Source organism: Neopsephotus bourkii, unplaced genomic scaffold (genome assembly GCF_033783945.1).
Source record: "Neopsephotus bourkii isolate Nb327-2 ecotype Australia unplaced genomic scaffold, CSIRO-AGI_Nbou_v1 NB_1067, whole genome shotgun sequence".
Lineage (NCBI taxonomy): Eukaryota > Metazoa > Chordata > Aves > Psittaciformes > Psittacidae > Neopsephotus > Neopsephotus bourkii.
The window spans coordinates 1,390,245-1,404,428 of NW_026901555.1; the positions used below are offsets into that span (position 1 = coordinate 1,390,245).

The window sequence follows — 14,184 nt, forward strand, 5'->3', positions numbered from 1 at the left end:
GGGTGCAAACACTGGGTAAGTTGATGCTGCTCTGTTTGAATAGTTAACGCAGAGAAGATGAGAGCATTTCCTCCTCTGTGAATAGTTGCTTCCAGAGCCATAAACCGTCTCCCTGTTCCCCATGCATGCTTTTGCCGTTAGTCTCATGAGCTTTTGTGACTATCTAAAAGCTATTTTAGATAAAAGCCAGTTGTTTCTTAGATTTTTAGTTAAATTCATGACAAATGATGAGGAGCGCCTCTTCTTTCCAGAACCTGAGCTCTGATTTCAGACTTTGTTCTGTGGCCTTGGCTAAAGGACAAGAATAGAGTCTTGCATGTTATCTGCCTCTGAAGCTTTTAATTGAGGATATCACAGAACATCTCTTCCATCTGTGGCGTCTGCAAAACAGTGTCAGTGCTTGTGTGAGCACTCACATCGGTTATGTGTTAACTGTGGTAAGCTTGGACTGGCGAGGTTTGTGCACACACAGCATATAATGGTAATAGGGAAAATTCACCTCATGAAGGTTTTTTTCTGTTTCAATATAGGTCTAATCAACACTGAAAAAGCCTCAGTGACTGCTGTCAGATACCCTGTAAGTACCTCTGTGTGTGTGTGTGTGTGTGTGTTTTCATAGGAGTATCTCCAAAGGAAAAGGCAAAGTTTGTCTTTTGGGGACTTACGGTGTTTTTCCAGCTGATGTCTATCGAGAAGTACAGCTGAAACATTTGCAATTACCACAGATGTCCGCAGATAAGCCAAGTGCCCTGTTCTCATAAACACTTCCTACAGTATTCCTGCTCCTTCTCCAAGTGCCTGCTCACACGCCTTTTGTTGGGAGGTGCGGAGCAGCGGGAGCTGTCTGTGGGGTTTATTCCATGTGCAGCATTGTGTCTAACCCTGGCGTGCACTGAACGTTTCTCACTGCAGTCTTAGCACTATGGCTGGCTTTTGTGTTAACACAAGCTCAACTGCTGCTTCTGAAGCACTGGATTCACTGGGATGAAAACACACAGGATTTGAGTATAAACCAGTAAACTTCCATAGTAGAGAAGTGGAGCCTGGGGAAGTGTCTTCTGCTGAGGTTTGCCTGCTGAGCAGTTGCTGGTGATGAGGTTAACTAGAGCAGAATAAGCTGATGTGTCCTGAAAAGAATGGAGTGTTCACTTTTTATAAGCAGAAATATGTGGAATACTCTCTTTCTGAACAACTCTGAGCTTAGTGTAGTACGTTATACTGGTATTCAATATAAATGAACTCTGTCAATGTCATTAAAAAATGAACTTTGCAATAGTGTTATTTTAGGTATCTGCAGACCTCTTAATTTTCCATTACCAGTGCTGTTGGTACTGGCTACAACACAACTGCAGATGTTGATTAAAAACCCCAACAACCTATTAATAGCTTTCTGTTACACTGTTAGTCACAGATGTCTGGTTTAACCTGAAGTGTTAGTTGTAGCCTGCCTCCTGACCTGAGGCTGCCAGATACATTCATCGAGGTTCCTTTCGGGGTGTGCTCACGCTGAGTCTTGAGGGAGCCCTGAAAATTCCCCTATTCTCATAGTTATTTCTGTTGGATTCTGTCCATCAGGGACTGGGCTTTGGGATAAGCTACAGGCAGTGTCCTCGCTGCCCTGTGTCTGAGCTACTGCTCTTGTGTTAGTGCATCTCTGCGCCTGCTGTGAGCATCATGGGTGCTGTGTTTGTGTGCCGCCCAGATGAAGATAAGAACCTGTATCTCTTCTGTGCCAGCACAGCCTAGTTACAGACCAGCGGGCTATGTATCCACAGCTGAGGGTTGCTATGATGCTTTTGGTTTTCTCCCAGTCACCTTCGGTCTTTATTCAGGCCCAGTTCTCCTTAATGAGGAAAGACTTCTGTCAAAATCTCACCAAATTGTGCTTTATTTTCAGTTGGATTAAATTGGTCTAAGTGTATTCCACTTTTTCAAACCTGGAGCTCTGAAATACCTATATTGAAGTAATTTTTGGAGGGAGAAAAGCAAATCTGTGTAATCCTTCTCCCAAGAGTCTGAAATTCATAGTTGAAAAGTAACAGATGAATAATTCAGTTGCTGGGGCAAGGTTTATAAAGCCATTTGGACGATTCCATCATTTTTAGATTACAATCCGTAAACTTCTGAGGAATCTGTTTCAAGATATGTTTTAATCTGAATACACATTAATATATTCTGAAAAGCAGTAAAGAGATGTACTGTGTCTGTTCCCTGCAGTACAAATATTTAGGGGTAAAACAACTTGACCTCTGCCATCATTACACAACTGTAGCATTACTCAAGGAGCTTAAACACAACATTATGATGTGAAGGACAGACTTCATCTCAACAGCCCTGCACTATTCAAACAGAGATAGTGGGGAAAAGCCTTTGAAAAGTAAATATTTGTGGATGCAGCAAACAACTATGGAAAAGACTCATCCCTTTGGTCTCCAGAGCAGTACATTGCTGCATCCTGCAGTGTACGTGCCTCTTGAATCCGTTACCTCAGCTTCCTTTGTCTTGATGTGTTTGAAGTGAACTCTTAGAAGGACTAAACCTAATGGACTGACTGTAAGATTACTAATTTAATTCTTTTCTTCTTTTTTTCCCCTGCTCTCTGCTTGGCTCTGGTCTTCACCCACAGGTGTCCACTGTTGGCTCTCCAAGGTTACTAAACTCTTAGCAACTGTTCTGGAACCTAAGCTTCACTTACCTTGCTGCATCGTGCTGCACTGCTGCTTTGCTCTTGCCCGCTTCAGAACACAATAAGAGATTTTCTAGTGTAAATATCTGCAATGAAACTTAGACTAGAAGTACGTGCCATCCTCTTGCTGCCTGTGTACTTGTTGATATATGTGTACAGTATGCTTGTATTTATTCCATGGTATTTTCTTACCGACGTTAAGAAGAAAAAGGCTATGGCAAAGCGTTTAAAAGCTAAGCCCACCTCGGACAAGCCTGGGAGCCCCTATCGCTCCGTCACCCACCTTGACTCACTAGCACACATAAACATTCCTGGAGCTGACACACTGGACAAGCTGTTTGACCATGCTTTGGCCAAGTTTGCAAAGAGGGACTGCCTTGGGACCAGAGAAATCCTGAGTGAAGAGAACGAAATGCAACCAAACGGAAAAGTGTTCAAAAAGGTAAGGTTTGGGGCTGAGCTGCTGGTTTGGTTTTGAGCTGCTTTGCCTCAGCAGTGGAGGTCTCCTTAGAGGTCTTCCTTCATCATCATCTTACGATATAAAATATCCCTTTTCTAGTAGTTAACAGTAACAGAATGCAGGAGGCACTATTTATTCTAACTCAAGAAAAATGAAAGCAGTTTTATGTCCTCTAATGAACGGCAGCGTGCATGCTTATGGTGTTAGGCACCAACTCGCGTAAGCTCGCAGAGCTCTACCAGCAGCTTCTTGTCATCACAGTTGGTTTTGTCTCCCCTCCCCAGTTAATTTTAGGCACTTACAGATGGTTATCCTATGAAGAAGTACATGAGAAAATGAATCGTTTGGGGCGAGGAATGACTGCCCTGGGACTAACCCCAAAGAGTACGGTTGTGATATTCTGTGAGACCCGAGCGGAATGGATGATCACGGCTCTGACCTGCTTCAAGTACAACTTCCCTCGTGAGTGCCCAACTCCTTTATTTCCAGTGTATTTTAGAATCACTTCTTAGCACTCAGTATTTTGAATCTGCTGATCCTGTCATTGATGATACAGGAATTTCATAAACATAACTCTGCCTATGGTCTGATTCTTAGCAGTATCCAAGTCTATTCTATGCACCATGGAGAGCCCTAAAATCAACTTGCTTGTACTGACAAGACTGACAGTTCTGATTTTGTTGCAGTAATGTTCTAGATGTTAGAAGACAGAACAGTACAGTTACTGTTCAGTTGGGCTTTTTAAATACTCTGAAGATATCAGCAGCTGTTTCTGCCCCCCCGAGTGTGGGAAGCTGTTATAGTATTTCCTTTCTGTATCCTGACTTACGCATCTGAAACACGAAATGGTTATTAGAAGAGAGAGGAGTGGCAGAGTAACCAAAATCATATGCTCGTCTGAAGGGGCTTTGGTGACATTTTAAAGCTGCTCCAGTTCATGACAATGATGAATATGGGCTTTTTGGTTTTTATTAATTTTGTTTGATCTGCCCTCATTGCAGAGCTCTTGTGTGGCAGAAAATTCTTAGGTGGAAAAATTAAAAGCTGGTTTGTTTCCAAACTAGCAAATTCCCCCTTGAGCTAACTTCATCATCCTCACCCTCTGCTCCCCCCCCAAGGCCTCGCAGTCAGCTGCACAAGACCTTTTGCATTCAGTGTTACTTGACCTTTCTTTCATGTTCCCTCTCTCCTTGCTGTAACAGTTATTACGCTGTATGCCACCCTGGGGGAAGAGGCAGTAACCTATGGTCTCAACGAGTGTGAAGCAGCGTATCTGGTCACCAGTGTAGAACTTCTTGAGAGCAAACTTAAGGTAATTTGGTACCAGCTCCACCTCATGTTATTGCCCTGTGTTAATTTTACCGTACAGCCAATATTCATTTCTCTTCTGCAGACTGCACTGCCACAAATCTCCTGCCTGAAACACATCATTTATGTGGACAACAAGAGCATCAATAAAGCAGAATACCCTGAAACTCTGGAAATTCACAGTATGCAGACAGTAGAAGAGCTGGGAGCCAAACCAGAGAACTGTAAGTGAATCACTTCACAGAGAAGCAGTCAGGCAACGTTAACAGTGAAATCAGGCCTAGGTGAAGAGGGACATGTATCAGAAAATCCCACCCATGCAGGTCTCCAGCACAAAGGCAGTGGCAGATTCATCCTCTGGCTTCCTTTAAATAAATGTCTGATTTCTGTTTACTGCCCTTCACCTTTGTGAAGAGGTACTTCAGGATAACACTTTATAGTAGGTAATATTTTAGACTAATAGAAATAATTATCTGTAATAACCAGAATAATTTAAGACTTCACCTTTATCAAGTGAAATAGGATCTGGTGCAGTGTTCCCTTGTCTGCTGTCCTTAGCTTTTATTCATCCTACTTGCACTAGGGTGAGGAAGCACTTGATCATCTTTTTTGCTTAAATCATCAGCCTGTGCTTAGCCATCTCTCTCTCTTGAATAAAAGAGGAGGTAGACTGGCAAAGGAGCTATGTGCAGGGCAGCACACGTTCCTTTCAAAACCTGCCTGCCCTCACCTCCTCTTAAAAACAGACCACTACTCTTTCTGTGATGACTTCTGCATCCAGCACTGAGCACTCAGCAGCACACTGTGCTGAGGCACGGGTTTCACACTGCTTGATTACAGACATTGTCACGTTCATTAATTACAGAAATAGTTTATTACAGAATATTTAGAAAGTAAGTAAGAGTTAATAAGGGTTTTTCTCCTGCATTTTGTAGCAAGCATCCTGCCAAGCAGACCTGCTCCTTCAGACTTAGCTTTAGTGATGTACACCAGCGGCTCTACCGGGAGACCTAAAGGAGTGATGATGGTGCATAAGAACTTAATAGCTGGAATGACAGGACAGTGTGAGAGAATACCTGGACTAGGGTAAGAAACAGTTGCCACGTGCACAGAGAGGTAAAGCAGAACCTCCAAAAGTACAGAGGTTTATAGGAAGTCTGTTGCTGGCATCAGGTGTTATCAAATTCTGTTATAAGCCCAGTAATACTTAATTCTTAAGACATAAATCTTGTGTTTGAGCTCACCCTCTGGTTTGAAACTGCAGTTGCCACCAGATAAAGAGATTCCTCATGTAGCTGTTTTCAGGCAGCTGGAATCACTGCAGTGATCAGCTGTCTTTCTACCCAGTATATTCTATAAGGAGATGCTATGATGACTGTCAAAGGATTTGGAAATGATTATTCTTAAATATAGCGATTTTATCTGTAATTCCATACTCAGAAAAAGAAACAGCAGTGGAGCATTAAGGAATCTTGGAGTTTCTAAGAGAACAGGGCAAATCCTGTAATTCATACTGACTTCAGTAGGGTAGGATTTACCCCATTCTGTTTATAAACTGTTTGAAATCACACCCTTCTTCCATGCAGAAGAATAAGCCTTACCTGTGACTTAAGTCTTTCAAGATGTAATAACTAAGCACACAATAAAGCTGTTGAAGAGTGTTTTCAGTCCACGTGTGCACCACTGTTAATCAGACAACCCTGTCCTAGGTCCAAGGATACTTACATCGGTTATTTGCCTCTGGCCCACGTGTTAGAACTGACAGCAGAAATCTCCTGCATCACTTACGGCTGCAGGATCGGCTATTCCTCTCCACTCACACTGTCGGATCAGGTGAGGGCTGGGGGCGAAGCAAAAGCCAACTTCAGCTTTTGCAGTGTGCAGTCTCCTTGCGTGGCCACCCTCTGCCATTAGGGAAATGCTGATGGATGTGGCACACTTCACAACTGTCATTTTTGGGGCAGAACCCAACACAAATGACCCTTCCTGTGAATGGCAGCAGCGGGTCATCCTACAGGAATCTTCTTAAAATCGTTACTTTTATGAGACATCAGAAATCTAAACTAAAACCTAATAAATGCATACAGCACTATCCACTGGCTATGGGAAGAACAGCTATTAACAGATGAGCTGAAAGTGATGCTGTTTAAAGTGATTTGAAGTTTTTGGTCTCACTTTAACAGTTCTTCATCCAGTTACTGTAGATCATCTACTCAGCCCGTTGCCTCTTCTATTGAACAGTTAAATGAGAGCAAATTAAGCTGGAAAAGGATGCTGCTGTATGTGTAATTGGTACAGAGAATACATCAAGCAGAAAAGGAGGAAGAGGAAGGAGAAAGCAAGTACTAGAGGGGGGAAATAAGAGCAAGATCTACAGATTGGACTTAACCAAGTTGGGCTTGTAAAGCATGTAGTTTTTGTTGAAATTGTTGTTAATTGTTACTTTTTTCCATCCTAATGGAGAAAAATTAGGCAGGAAATGTTTTCTGGAGGGGCAGAGGAAGAGAAGATAAATTACATGCTCATGTAGCTCACTTTTTAGTCCTTTTCTAAAGAACTGCCTGGGTTTCAACTTCATAAATCGACATTTTTTTCCTTACTACAGTCAAGTAAAATTAAGAAGGGAAGCAAAGGAGACTGCACTGTCCTCAGACCTACACTGATGGCAGCTGTGCCTGTAAGTATGCAGCAGATATGTTTAGCAATAAAATGCTTTCTATCTTGTTCATGCTAGAAAAAATCCACTTACTTTCTTTGCTCTTCATGTGTAAGAACTGTCACTAATAGGGAAAAAAAGCACAATATAGAACTGCAGTTTCCATTGCCTGAACTGAGTGCTGGTGCTGCAGATGAGCACAAGAATAGATGGATGCTAAAGCCAAGACACTTTTTGGTCTGAAACTGTGAATGTGTTTTCATAGGTACAAGTGATGTTTTACTGGGCTGCTGCTACAGCAGCAGGACACAGTCGTAAAGTCTCTGACAGGGTTGTGAAGTGTCTGACATTCACAGCCTGAAACCCCTTTTGGCACAGGGGGAAAACGGGGTGGCTTTGGCCAAGACGGACGCTCCAAGGATATGGGTGTTTGGTGAACTATGGAGCTTGGCTGCCCTGCTGTGGCTGTTGGGGTGCTGAGTGTCAGGTGCTTGTCTCCAAGGTAACACTTAGACCAAGTCTCCCTGGCTGTTCTTAGGGTAAGGAGGACATGCTCAGTCTCCTCTTACAAGGAAAAATGATCAGGAGACTGTAACTCCTATTGCTTCTGTAGCTTACGTTAGTATTTGGGTGACCAGGGTTCTGCATTCCACAAGGTCTTGGTGCTATCCAAAAAATACACAAACTACCAGAACATCACCAGGGATGGGAATGCCTGAGGAATGAAATGGAAAATAACTCTGGCAGAGTCCGGAGGCACAAACATTTCTAAATACTTCATTCAAGCAGGACATTGTAATAAGGCCACTCATTCCTTCCAGCCTCTGTCATTCCAAATACCTTGTCATGCCTCTGTGGCCTTTCCAGAATGCTACAAGTGATTCTGCTTCAAAATACTGGCTGGTTTTGGAACTAGCAGCTGATGCTGTGCAGGTGAACTGTGCTGAAAATAGAGTATGTGTTTGCTGAAATTCTAGTTTCTGTCAGTGCCGGTAATGAGGCAATCAAAACCCCCCATGAGAGTGCTTTCTGATAAGCCTGCAATAGTTTGATCTCTGATATTTCAAAGTACCTAATTTTCATAGCTTTCTTTCCAATTTTAAATTGACTTCTGTCAGAAAGCACGGAATTCCATCACACCACTGTGCTCTCTCACAAACTCAAGGAGCTAATTCTTCCACTTCTCTTTAATACTTCACCACTCTGAACACTATATAAGTTCTGTTTACTTTAGTGATCACTTTAATGGCAATGAATTTCTTGTCTGGGGGGGGTTTGTCAGGTAATGAGAATTACTGAAACCATGATGCTTTGAAAGCTGAAAAACTTCTCTTGGTAAAGGAAGCAGTGAAATGAAATCTCATCGTTCATTCCGTGTGCTTGCCAGCTGCTGTGGATAAAGTACAGCACCAGGACTCCTAAGCACCATAAATCTTGTATGGCACATCCCACCCTTCAGCAAAGAGATTGAGCTGAACTCGAATTCAGATCAGTTTGTTGCATTTAAGATCAGGTTAAGGTGGTATCAACAATGTAAGCAACATAACACAGCATTACCCAAGATTTGTAGCTGTGGTTGATAAAAAGAAGACATCTTTAGCATGAGGGGAGGAAAGTATTCCAAAACTAAATGTGAGGTTCAAAAAGGTGCTTGTAGAAATGCAGGGCTGCTATGAGCTACTGCAGTGCACCTGAAGACCTGCAGTGGTTACTCAATTACTTGCCTGTGTGCCTAATTCAGGACAAGTGTTTTAATAGGAGATACATACTACAGCACGGGGGTTCTTCCTCTCTAGTGATAGTGGTGTGAAAACAGCAAATATAGGAGTAAGACTCAGTCACTCATTTTCTGCTTCATTTCTGATGCTTTGTGCCACCCGTTTTGAATAGCTCCAAGCTGCAATATTCTATAAACTGATCACACATTCAGAGCATTACAGTTAAGCATTGCCTAACCAATGATGCAGCCATTTTCACTCTTACTGTATTACCTGTTTCAAAGGAAGAATAATAATAGGGGTGGTTTTATTCTATGTTGCACATGGAATTTCACTTACACACGCTAGGCTGGCCTGTGTGGTAATTTTCCTTGCTTTTTTTCTTTATGCTTTTCAGGAAATAATGGACAGAATTTATAAAAATGTCATGAGTAAAGTGCAGGAGATGAACTACATTCAGAGAACTCTGTTCAAGATAGGCTACGACTACAAACTGGAGCAAATCAAGAGGGGATACGATGCACCTCTGTGTAACGTGTAAGTCTTAATTCACAGTCCAAATGGACCTTTTTCCTTGTGGCTTGTTAAGACAGTCTGAAAGCACAATCAGCTCAGCTATCTGACAGAGAATTCTCATCTAACACACAGATCCCATCTAATCACTGAAATAATCCAGTTCTTGCTGGAAATGGGTCAGATACTTAATGGTAGGAGTGACTCATCTTTAGAACAGATGACTGGTTAGTTTTCACTGCATTGGGTTTTTTGGTAGTAAAACTGGAATGTTTGTTTAGTTAAGTTACAGGAATTCTGCCATCTTCAAGTGTTGCACAAGAGGTAACATTCCCGATTCTCCTGCTGTCCGCTGAAATCTGTGAATGAAGTTAATTTGAAGGTGTTCCAAATAGAAAACGACACAAACCCTCTTCGTCCTTTCTGGGAAAGCTGAGGGAATGGTTTTTAAGGCTTTTTTCCTTCTTTCAAGGTTCCTGTTTAAAAAAGTAAAGGCACTGCTGGGAGGGAATATCCGTATGATGCTCTCTGGAGGGGCACCCCTCTCACCTCAAACACAAAGATTCATGAACATCTGTTTTTGCTGTCCTGTTGGTCAAGGCTATGGACTAACAGAAACATGTGGAGCTGGAACAATTACAGAAGGTAGTTAAAATGCTTTTGGAAATATACAATTTGAGATGTATATGTATATATATCATATATATACAAGGGTTGGGTGGGGTTTTTTGTAGTCTGAACAGCTGTAGTGCTTAACTGCAATAAAGTAAGATAAGCCACTGCCTTATTTATAGTTCTAGTATACATTTCATATGACAAAAATAACTGTTTTCATCCTTGTTCTCTCTGCAAGCTACTGACTACAGCACTGGCAAAGTCGGAGCTCCTCTTATTTGTTGTGAAATAAAACTGAAAGACTGGCAAGAAGGTGAGAGAACAAAAGGTTTTGATTTCAGAGTAGCTAATGTAACCACTGCTTATGGGGTTCCTTTGCCTGTCTGCTTGGCTCACTGTAGCACATGAAGTGATTGTTCTTTTAGAGCAGTCATCAGTTTGTGTGCATTAACTTCAAGCTGAAGTTTCAGAATATTCTCTTGGCAGCAGAATATACAAGTTCATGTAATTGTGTGTGGATTTCCTTGTTTTCAGGGGGCTACACCAACAAAGACAAGCCTAATCCTAGAGGAGAAATCGTAATTGGTGGACCTAACGTCTCAATGGGGTATTTTAAAAACGAAGAGAAGACAACAGAAGACTTCTCTGTCGATGAGAATGGTCAGAGATGGTTCTGTACAGGAGACATAGGGGAATTTCATCCGGATGGGTCTCTGCAGATCATAGGTTGGCCTCAGTTTCTGATACCTTAACATAGTACAAGATCTTGACTAAACATAATTACAAGCATGCTGTTAATCCTGTTGTTGGCTTTGCTAGAGCTAATCTACTGAAGGTTACCTGCTTGCAGAATCAGTGTAAAACACATTCCCAGAGGTCCTCGCAGCTGTAGGAATGGTTTGGAAGTGATGCTGTTTCCTGTGACATTATCACTACCCAAGCTTAGCACGTGGACTTTAAAGAATAAATGTAAGATCGATTTTTGGTATCAATTACAAAGCTTTAAATCCCCATCACTTTGGTACAAGTTGTGTGACAAGCAGTGTAGCACTACAGAAATGTGTTTAGAGAAGCCTTTATAAAGTTGGTTTATAAAGCTGTTAGCTGCTTTAAAGTTTATTAAGATGCTTTTATTCATGTTTATGAAGAATCTTGCATAGCACTGCACATATAATACGTATACAGTGGGTTTGCAAATGAGCCAGTGGAAATGCAAAAGTTTAAATGGAGCCTTTTTTTCCTTCTCCTACTCCTAGATCGTAAGAAAGACTTGGTAAAGCTACAAGCAGGAGAATATGTATCTCTGGGTAAAGTAGAGGCAGCACTGAAGAACTGTCCATTGATTGACAATATCTGTGCTTATGCCAAAAGGTAAGAGTGGTATTAATTTAGAAACTCCATCTAGGGTCAACATGAAAGTCAGGCTCTGACCCAATTTTCTGATGCTAGACTGTAGTTTTCCATGGTTTCCATTGAACACACACCCTCACCCCACAACCCCAGGGTGCAAGTTCAAAACAGCGTCTCTGAAGTAGTACAGGCAGCCAGATTCCCTAAAACCTGAAGAAGTGACCTATCTCTGTTGGCATTTCTCCTATCCTAATGCACTCCAGCTCCGTCTCATGCCTTCCCTAAACAGATGTCATTATATCTAGCATGTGTTTTGGTTTTCTGGCCAAATACCAGAGTGAAGTTAATCTGGCCACTTTGCACCTGATCCAGAGCTCTCCACGGGGTTTTGGAAATTGTCCCAGTCTCCTCTCCCTCCCCTCAACTTAAACACACTACATGAAGGGGACTGAAGGGAACTCGCTAAACACCAGGTGTAGCTGCAGAGCTAAACAGAGACATGCTCATGGCATTACAGCAAAGCCTGATAACAGTCAAACCTAATGCTGTAAAACAACTTAGAATACCTCTGGTAAGTCATCAGTTGTGAAGAGTTGATGTACAAGAAGGATTCTGTATGGGGGAATCTGTGATAAACATTGGACACCCCAAAATGGAAGTCTCAGCTGTTTGGATCTTTCTTCCTTTCCCCCCTTGCCACCGTATGTTAGTGACCAGTCGTACGTGATCAGCTTTGTGGTTCCTAATCAGAAGAGGCTGACAGCATTAGCGGAGCAGAAGGGTATCAGTGGAAGCTGGGTAGATATTTGTAACAACCCTACGATGGAAGCTGAAGTCCTGCGAGAGATTAAAGAAGTGGCAAACAAGAGTAAGTAAAGCAGCATGTTGTGCTAGCCAGTCTCATGTGCTTACCCAGCAAGTGATCCTCACTAACTGCCCTTACTGCTTCCTGTTGCCTCCATCTGCCAAAACTTAGTAGTTTAATTGGATGCAGAAACCTCACATCAAACTGTTGAAACGGTTAAAATAAGGTCCAAGAGAGCTGAAAATTTGGAAGGGAAGTTACAAGACATTTGCTGGTGAGAAAAACTGGCTAAGCAAAAGAGTTCAAAGCATTTCCTCCTGCCCCCATGTGACTATTTCCCCTGCAGCTCTGAAACAACCATGATCCCTGTGGTTGTAATGGCTTAAAAGCCTCCTATTCCTTGCTGTGGTACTGAATGATCAAAAGCCTCATCAATCCTTTATGGTGCCAAAAATGTAACAAAGTCACTGGGGAAGAAAGTCTCTAGAGCCATTGGGACAGCATGTGAGGAGGTGGCAGAAATGGACGTAAGTACATGCTGAGCACTGCCTCTCAAACTTCAGAGAGGAGAAATGTGCCTTTTGAAACCAAGAAAACAAGGATGAAAGGCACTTCTGTTAAGGCTTGCTTTAGAAAAAGATAAATCAGTCCCTCAGGTCTCAGACTTGGGTTTAAACATTTTAATCCATGTTTTCTGTTGTGAACCAGGCAAATTACTATCCACATAGGTAGCTTTGTTTATTCAAAATCCTTTCCTTGTATGTTCTGTCTACCTTCTCGATGGTGCTGTGCCATTGGGATACAACTTTTTCCAGAGCTGTTTTAAAGAGATCGTTCCCGTTTTCAGCAGAACGTAACGCAGCCTGTCACGAGCAGGCAGAGAGCTAAACAAACTGACAGAGTACATTGCAATCCCAGACAAGTGCAGAGAACAGCTCCTGGCGCAGACCTGGAGTCAGACCTCATCTATCCCGCATCTGCTGCCGCCTAGAGGCGACACTGCCAGACATTGTGTAGGAATTCAGCCACAGGTCTACTATGGATGTGGGATCCCACTACAGGGCTATGTGCAGGAGCTGATAGCAGAGTCCATCAGGTATTGCACACGTGCAACAGCTCCCTACCCTATTCCGATGTCCCTGCCCTCCTCCCTTAAGCAGTTACCTGCCTTCTCCTTTACCCTCTTTGGTCTGTGCAAGAGAGTAGCAGTGAGGCTGTGCACTTGCCAAGCCACTGCTTGCAGATGAAGGGCAAATAAGCAATTAATGTAACAAAAATCCAGAGAAGCCCCTTTATTGTGAACTCTAAACAAACTCTTGGGAAGTAGAAATTTGGGAAAGAATCATTCAACCATGGCAAGTGTAGAAGTACTTCATTGTACTTTAAATATGAAGCACACCCAACTAGTCTGAGTTATTACTTGTTATTACTACATTCCTACAATAAAGATGCAAGTCTGGATTTCAGTGTATTCTCTTAGGACAGTCATCTCAGATCCCCAGGATATACACTCCGTGTTGCAAGCTTTAGATTTTACAGTGTCACATCCACTACAAGCTATACTGTTAGAATATCTACACACTATCTCAGCATTGGTACAAGAATTAGTATTTCATTTGGCTTGTAATCATAGTCATGCTTGTGTTTCTTCTTGTCCCTGCAGTGAAATTAGAGAGGTTTGAAATACCCATCAAAGTACGGTTAAGCCCTGAGCCCTGGACCCCAGAGACTGGGTTAGTAACAGATGCCTTCAAGCTGAAAAGGAAAGAACTGAAAAACCATTACCTCAACGACATCGAACGAATGTATGGAGGCAAATAAACAAGTTGTGTTGACCAGGCTGTGCAGATGGTTCCTTCTCATGCCTCAATTTTGAATGTCTGTGTATGCTGTAGATATCACACATTCAGAAAATATACCAAATGGATTACTGCTTCTATAATCTGTATAGAGTACAACCGAGAGTATCTTAGACTCCAGATTCTTAATTGTTAGCAGGTTAGACACTGATGGTCTTTGTAGAGTTTCATGTGATGATCTCCAGTTTGGAGACAGACATCATGATGTGAAGCA

The 14,184-nt window shown here is 42.2% G+C and overlaps 1 protein-coding gene across 2 annotated transcripts in view; it reads left to right on the forward strand.

Moving 5' to 3' along the window:
* The window catches only part of ACSL4 (acyl-CoA synthetase long chain family member 4), a 28,235-nt gene extending 14,289 nt beyond the window's left edge, over nt 1–13,946 (forward strand). The window contains exons 2-16 of one of the 2 annotated variants that reach the window (XM_061361876.1): nt 531–577; nt 2,889–3,128; nt 3,431–3,608; nt 4,349–4,458; nt 4,540–4,678; nt 5,390–5,540; nt 6,164–6,287; nt 7,060–7,131; nt 9,226–9,365; nt 9,814–9,986; nt 10,195–10,269; nt 10,491–10,682; nt 11,213–11,327; nt 12,017–12,174; nt 13,775–13,946. In XM_061361876.1, the coding sequence (XP_061217860.1) occupies nt 2,901–3,128; nt 3,431–3,608; nt 4,349–4,458; nt 4,540–4,678; nt 5,390–5,540; nt 6,164–6,287; nt 7,060–7,131; nt 9,226–9,365; nt 9,814–9,986; nt 10,195–10,269; nt 10,491–10,682; nt 11,213–11,327; nt 12,017–12,174; nt 13,775–13,932 (2,013 nt within the window). In that variant the 5' untranslated portion in view covers nt 531–577; nt 2,889–2,900 and the 3' untranslated portion in view covers nt 13,933–13,946. Of the gene's footprint in view, nt 1–530; nt 578–2,626; nt 3,129–3,430; nt 3,609–4,348; nt 4,459–4,539; nt 4,679–5,389; nt 5,541–6,163; nt 6,288–7,059; nt 7,132–9,225; nt 9,366–9,813; nt 9,987–10,194; nt 10,270–10,490; nt 10,683–11,212; nt 11,328–12,016; nt 12,175–13,774 lie in introns of both variants that reach the window. The other variant, XM_061361875.1, reaches the window with a different exon arrangement.
* Nucleotides 13,947–14,184: the final 238 nt, after the last annotated feature.